Raw genomic sequence first — 7895 nt, 5'->3', positions numbered from 1 at the left:
TTAACCTTTGATTTAACTTACTCTCGTTTGCAATATTTAACTTAGGTACGCTCCATGTTGCACAATGTACTATTTATTACCTATATAAAAATGTGATAGACGGACTTATATATCTAATATCTTTAAACGAGCAAGTCTTGTTTATTAATATACTTCGAGGCTCTCGGAAACGGCTCTAACGATTTCGATGCTATAGGGTTTCGGGGGCGATAAACCGATCTAGCTAGGTCTTATCTCTGGGAAAACGCGCATTTTTAAATTTTTATTTTTTCCGAGCTAAGCTCGGTCTCCCAGATATTAAAGTAGGTATTATGTCCGCACGAACATTACCTGACCGCTATCTCTCGAGTTATTACACACATGTATCCTAGTGTCAATTTATTAACTAGACAGCCAGTAATCATAATCATCCTCGATAGCGATCAGTGGATCTGATGATTACAGCGGATAATATTATACACGGATTTCTGCATATTTTCCTGCCGGAAGCTGTTTGAGTGTATGGTCTAACTCAAATCTTTGTAAGATCAATCGCCACAAACCACACCCGGTACCTATAAGTATGTAAGTATAAATATATATTATGTATATTGTATATTTATTTGTGTATTAGGTTTTGTTGTAAGTAATAGTAATATAAGTAGTATGTAATATGTGTGTTTGTGTTTAATAGTCTCCATATTTCACTCCGTCCACTATCTGTTGACTTTTGTTTGAGTTCTACATTTCCTGCTACCCGAAGGTTGTCTGGAAGAGATCGCTTTTTAGCGATAAGACCGCCTGTTGTTACCGCGTTCTATTGTTCCATTAAAATTTATTTGTGGTTTTACACGTATCTAAAATGTATAATTATTGGTGCAATAAAGAATATTTACTTACTTACTATGAGTTAAAACAACGCAAACTAATTTTATTGTGTTTGGGGTTGTTAGAATTGTCTCGATGAGTATTAGTTGGCTGTGAAAAAGCTGACCAAACCAAACCAAAAATGTTTTTTTTTGTCAAAAACTTATTTATGTTTGCCTATGAGGGATAAACATATACCGGGTGAGCCCTGTAAATAGGAGCAACAAATTAAACTGTAGGCAGTTCTCCTCAAACTGACCAACAATAGTTCAACGATTTTTTAAAATAACTCGTTTCGCGATTTCGGGGTTGGTCCTATAGTAAAAGTACTTAGCTCAGTATAATCTCAAAACCTCCCTGGCAACGGGAATGCACTTATTTTTTGGCCACCGTGTTTACATTATACTTACAACAATGATACCTATTCAAATTTAATAACGGTTTAATGCAGTGATTTATTCATGGACATAACTGACAATTAACAAAACAATTATTCACATTAGTTGTTATCATTTTTGTTTCATGCTCTAGTTAATAAATTATTTATAAACTAGAGCATGAAACAAAATATATTATTTAATTCAGGAAAGAATACAATCACCTTAAAAACACAATTGATACCTAGGAGTCTAATGACCAATTGTAGAGTCACCATCAGAAATATCGGAGCGGCCGAAGTGCTGAAAATACTGTACAGTACAATGTAAATTATGATATTTTCGCATAACAACAATGTACAAGTCAAACCTAATACGGTTTTCGCACAATTAAAGGAACACATGAATGATTACATTATTAAATAAAAAAAGATGAAACTGTGATGTGATAACTTTAATTTCTATATTCAACGCAATGCTTGATATTCTAATATAATTATAATAAGTATGAATCATAAAATATGGTGAATATTTAACAATGCATGATGTTCTATATTCTATATGAAATCTAGATAAATGCCTATATTAAATCACTTATCAATATTGACTCTAGAATAATACAAAATCTTTACTCGGTGACAGAAAAAAGTAATACATCAGGGTTTCGGGTTTGTTAACGGGATGAGAACACATTGACAGAATTTGATTACCTATTATAATTATGAGGACACTCGGGAGTATTTTTAAACACTGTTTACTTTAAAGTGGCTACAATAATTTACATGCTTCTTCATATTCCTCTATCATTGGTGTCATGTTTTGATTTTGTATTGTTTTTGTGTCACCCTGTAATATATTATAATTATAACTCACATAATTCAGTCATAAACTTAAGTTAGTCACCATAGTGATATTTATTGCTCTATAAGATTCCTTATAATTTAACTCTACACAAGTAGTCATGACTTAATTCCCAGTAAACATGAGAATTAGAGTAATAAACTATCAAAGCAACCAAATTATTCTAGTCTACGGCAATTCATTTCAAAACATTATTATAACTTACATATGTAACAATTATTTATATGTAACCTATCGACTTTCCTCTTTGGATTTAAATCCCCTTAAACAACTTATCTTGTTGCCCCAGTTGACCCACCAAATAAGCAACAAGTCAACAGTTATTTTGAAGATTTTGTACTATTGTGACAGTTAAAACATGTACAACAAATATATGTCATAATCCCCACACCTTACAAAACAAAGTCCCCCGCCGCGTCTGTGTCTTTGTGTGTCAAGTTTGCGATAAACTCAAAAACTACTGACCGGATTTTCATGCGGTTTTCACACGGTTTTCAGCTATCCATATAGTGATTCTTGAAGGTTTAGTTGTATAATTTATTAACCCGTGCTAAGCCGGGGCGGGTCACTAGTTTATAATAATTGGTTTCGTAATGTGACAGATTGATTATTAGAGACCCAAATAAAAATAAGGTGCTATGGAACCCAAAAAGTTGAAATTCATGATTCATATTAATAACCATGGCTTTGTATATTTTTACATGCACATGTACCTTAAATTTAGTTAACAATTTTCATTATTATTGGCTATTGCACTATGGACATTGGACAACACTTTGTCCTAAACTCCACAAAATCTTTATACATTGTTTAATAAGATTTATTTGTGGCTCAAAAATGTCTGTAAATAGTATGCTCAATACAAATGGTAATCCCATTTACTTCACAAAACATAGTAATGTATGGGAAACATCTATTATTCAAATAAAAAGATGGAACCCATATAGCCTTGCCAAACATATGAAAGCAAGCAAAAAATTAAGTGTTCAATCTTCTTAAAAATGGGTACCAGAGACTTATTTATTTGTTAGTACATAATTGATATCTAATTTTACTCTCAATCATCTTCAAACTGTTATTATCATTCACATTGAATGTTGTGCAATATTACTACATAAAATATCTATTCATTATTATCTATTATCTGATTTAATACAGCTTGTGTGTAAAAAAAATACCCCACAAAAAAGCATCATTAATTCATGTTAGTCTTGTATACATTAAATGATTACTAGCTCATTTTCAAATAAGAAATAAAGACTACAACAATTTATATGAAGTCAAAATGGGCTTTCATATTTTAAATTATATAAAACTAAATACAGTTACCACAAATTATATAAAACTAAATACAGTTACTATAAGAGTTTTAACATCTTTTATATTACTATAAATTCATTTACTATCTAATTTTTCACACATAGTTTTTGGTAATAAAGACTGAAGTTACTTAACTTCTTTCTTTACCGGTACAGTCTTGTCAGTGGGCTTGACTGGAGTTTTCACCGCGGATCATTTTTTCTTGCGGTCCTGAGTACACTTAGGACAATACCACTTGCCTTTGGGCTTAATCTTAAGATCTACACAGGCAAAGTGGAACCACTCAATGGGACAGTCAGGGTTGTCACAACCTATCATTTCTCCATATGAAACTTGGTGGCAGAGGCAGTAAGTGGGCTCGTTAGGGTCGACTGGCATATCGAGAACGTCACTGGGATGAGCCATGCCAGCAACTGAGTCCAAATCTGCATTTTCTTCTTGTTCCTTGACAGCACTGGCTGTTGTAGTTGCACCTTTGCGCTGCGCCTTCTTCTTGGCTGCGGATCGGCCCGACGCGACCGCATCGTCCTCGCTGGAAGCTCCAACGCGCTTCTTCTTACCAGTGGTAGCAGCTGCCTTCTCACTACCCTTATGCTTCTTCCTTCCTTTCTTAACGGTGGTAGTATTTGGCTCCTGGTCTGCGGCAGCTTGCTGCGCAGCTCGGGCGCTCATCACTTTCTCTTGAATTTCCGATTCGAAGCGAGCAAGGTCAGAGTCAAGGCGCCGTATGTGTTTGTCCACCAACTCGTAAGTCTGTATTGCGAGCTGCACTTTATCATCGCCGTATTCCTTGGCCTTGTTAAACAGGCCCTGTATGGTATTAACCTTGTCTTTCTTCATTTCCTCGTCCATTTTCGGGATATTGGGCAATAGTTCGTCTGCCATAAGATCAATTGTCCTCATTAACCCGTGTGCCCTATCATCGAGGTCTCGCATTAACTTGAAATTTCTCTGTAATTCTATCGGCAGATGTTGAAGACTGTCCAGATAGTGCTCTAAATAAAGTGCTGAAGTCATTTTGCAAAATTTCGTAACGACTACTGGGTAACGATAGATTTCGGTTCCAGATTTTGAAAAGCTTTACAAGTAGCTCGCTTAATTAGCACCTTATATTTTAGGTCAATTATGTTATAACTTATAACAAATATTTTTCACATAGAACTAAACTGAAACTTGTCAAAAACACGGCACTGAAAATTATCGGCATTTGTAGCAAGTAGCAAAATTACAAACTTTTCAGAATGAAAGGAATGCAACAAAAATGTCATGCCTAGTCTATGGTAGCTTCACTTTCGCCTGTTTTCATACTGGCAATGTCCTACCTTTTTCTTTTGTATTTCCACCGTACCATTATTTTGTGTAACGTTTAAGATAATACCATTATATAAATTTAAGGAATCAACGCAGCTTATAACAGTAAGACGAAAGTAAACAATAAAATTATGAAAATAAATGTATGTGCATATTTTACAGTAATTATAGCACTGGCAACATTTATTGCAGGTCATAAACAAAACTATTTCCGGTAATATGAGCGCGAAACTGAATGCTATTTATTGGTTACGTTACGCGTTCAGCATCACACTTTGCTATACGATTGGACACGTACGTAAAAGTACACGTCTACACGTACATAATTAAATTAATTAGTGAGTGTAAACGCGCCAAGCGTGGCTTGATTTTATGATAGAAATACTGGACTGGACGAATAAAACATTCGTTCGTACACGTACTGAGCAAGTGAGCGTCATACATACCATCACATTTTTATCGGACAAGGTATGTGTCATATGTCCCACCTTTACCTGGAAACTACCTACTGAATTGCTACTGAACTAATTTTGATAAATGAGGTGTCAAACTCATCCTGATTCTACAGCTACAGCTCGAACCGCTTGTACCTATATCAAGTGGACGAAAAAGTGTCTACAAACAGAAACATAACAAGAAACATCTCAGTATGTTTCAACATTTTTTTATTGCTCATCATACTTTATATTTTTTTACTTTGCAGGCATGTTTAATGACAGTCCAGGTAACTTAAAGGAGACGTGAGATTGAATAAAACTCAATTGCTATTAATTTAATTTAAATCATATTAGCAAATAAACAATTTATAAAATATTTTCTTAATAGACATAATGACATTGTTTCAGCTTTAGCTTAAAATTATAAACATTTAAGAAAAAATGCTAATAAATAATCAGCGCTTGCCAGTATTTGGCAAAATAAGGAGGCGTTTACATAATCTACATAATATAAAACATGCTTTATTTATTTTCTTACTACTATACTTTACATGGCTTAGCACTAATCGTGATCATACATACAGTACACTAATCTATTCTACAGAGCGTTGCTCGTACCCCAAATAACGCAAATAAAAAATGGCTTGATAAAATGCCACAAGTTTTGGAAACATTTATTACATTCATAAGAACATTAAGAACCTAAGCTGCGCCGATTTCATAAAACCACCCTTCACAAGGACATTTGTCCACATGGAAAATGTATTGGTAAGAAATTAGGTGCTTTCTAGTTTCTAGTGTCGAAATTAGCTTACATCCAATGTTGCGAGAAAAAACATAAATAGGTACTAGCATATTAAAAATGGAAAAGATGTCTATCTAGTTACACTACCTTCATTACTTAGAAAAAATTTGGTACACATTCGTTGCTCTTTTTAATATTAAGATTATAAAATATTTGTATAGAGAGAACGCTGAGCAACAAAACACTTGGAATGCATATACTCATTACTCATTCTCACATTATTGATCAGAGAAAGTAATTCTGTTACAAGGAGCTGTTCTGTTATTATAAAGTTTGCCCATTGACATATTTCAATGCATTTTTACAAAGAATTACAATACAAATAATAGTATTTACAATACAAATAAATCAGAATATTTTCCGCCTATTATAAAATAAAAAAAGCAGGCATAATACGACGTCGCCCCGCCCTCAGGGTTCTACCACATTCAAATGTGTCACACACTACTAATATTTTTGGTGTAACTCGTTGGTACTTTCACTAAATGAATACAAAATTCATTATAAAATGGAAGTTACTGATTTAACGTTGATCAAAATATACAATTGATATAATTGGCACTACATATACAGGTCACATATTATATGAAAATACAAAATCGTACATACTTTAGTTTAAAAATGGAATCTTATAATATGTATACCTACCTACCTATCTGTTACGAAAATAATCGGATGAAAGTAAAAATATGGATCATAAAAGCTGATTAGGAAATACTGAGTAAGAGATATATCTTGTGATTACATAGATTTTAAATATTCATATCGACTAGCAACTTCGTATTAGTTAAACATAAACTTTAAGTTTCGATAAAGCTTGCTTCTCGTAAATTAAAAATCTAATCTCAAAACATAATTTCACAACCGCTAATAAAAACAGATAGAGGTCAAAGTGAAGTGTTACAATGTTTTCAACAAGCAAAGCACCATTATATTTAGATTGTGCAGAGGTGGGTAAAGTTTGCTTTCCGTAAAAACAGTTGTTACAGTACTATGATATCACTAGTTATATCATAATTGACTCATAGTAAGTCGAGGTTCTATTTGTCGTCTTTGCATCGTATGCAGTAACGGGAAAATGATCCAATCTGCAAAATATTGTAGCAAAACATTTGAGTTCATCTAAATATCCTAGAAAAATGTGAAAGTTTTGTATGAAATGGTTTTTTTTTCACATAACATCGCCCATAAAAGGTCATTACTCATGAAGTTGCACATTTTCTTAATGGTATTTAGAAAAATAAGAACTCCATTAGCAATGGCGAAATTAAGGTAACAAATTTTAAAATCTCATTACAAACTCAGCCGGCCACCACATTGTAAAAGGTAAGAGTATATAATAGTTATTTTTAATACTAATACACTAGCTATTTTCGTCAGTACTATAATTTTTATATTCTGTATGTATACATATATGTAAGTATTCTATAAATATTTGGTTTACAATGAAATAAATATTGAATTGCCCCTAATTTATTCAGCTCCAATTTCTACGAGAACATTCATAAGACTAGCCGATAAATCGTCGCCCCGTACGAGAATAATATCAATCGATACTGATCCGATACACAATATAGAGTAAATAATTTATATAAATCGCGTTTACACACCCACGCATCGCACCAAGGAACCTCACTCTACGGGCTCGCACCTCCACTATCACAAACATCATGCACGGAATAGGGCAGCACTACAGTCAACACTAATAATAAAACCGCGTCGGCGACGCGGGAGCCTGGCCGCTGTGGACGCCGGCCGACTAGGGCCGGTCGGCGTCCGAGCGGGTGTAATGCTACACGAGCGTCTCGTACTTGTCGAGCACATGCGCCTGGTTGTTGTCGTCGCCGTGCGAGCGGGAGCGCGGCCGCGGCGGCTGCTCGGCGGCGGCGGCGGCGCCGGCGCTCTTGGCGCGCGTCTTCTTGTCGTGGCCGCACGTGC

The 7895-nt window shown here is 34.5% G+C and overlaps 1 protein-coding gene across 1 annotated transcript; it reads right to left on the bottom strand.

The window, feature by feature from the left end:
- Positions 1 to 1662: 1662 nt before the first annotated feature.
- LOC134672932 (inhibitor of growth protein 5) lies at positions 1663 to 4661 on the bottom strand. Its single transcript, XM_063530883.1, has one exon. The coding sequence runs from the start codon at positions 4419 to 4421 to the stop codon at positions 3597 to 3599; it is 825 nt and encodes a 274-aa protein (XP_063386953.1). The 5' UTR covers positions 4422 to 4661; the 3' UTR covers positions 1663 to 3596.
- Between the last annotated feature and the right edge of the window lie 3234 nt (positions 4662 to 7895).

This window comes from Cydia fagiglandana, chromosome 17, assembly GCF_963556715.1.
Source record: "Cydia fagiglandana chromosome 17, ilCydFagi1.1, whole genome shotgun sequence".
Taxonomy (NCBI): domain Eukaryota; kingdom Metazoa; phylum Arthropoda; class Insecta; order Lepidoptera; family Tortricidae; genus Cydia; species Cydia fagiglandana.
The sequence above is the reverse complement of the archived record's forward strand: the minus strand, read 5'-3'. Positions and strand labels throughout refer to the sequence as shown.

Bases quoted from the DNA above. Each gene is read 5' to 3' on its own strand.
- LOC134672932 (XM_063530883.1), bottom strand. From the start codon at position 4,421: ATGACTTCAGCACTTTATTTAGAGCACTATCTGGACAGTCTTCAACAT.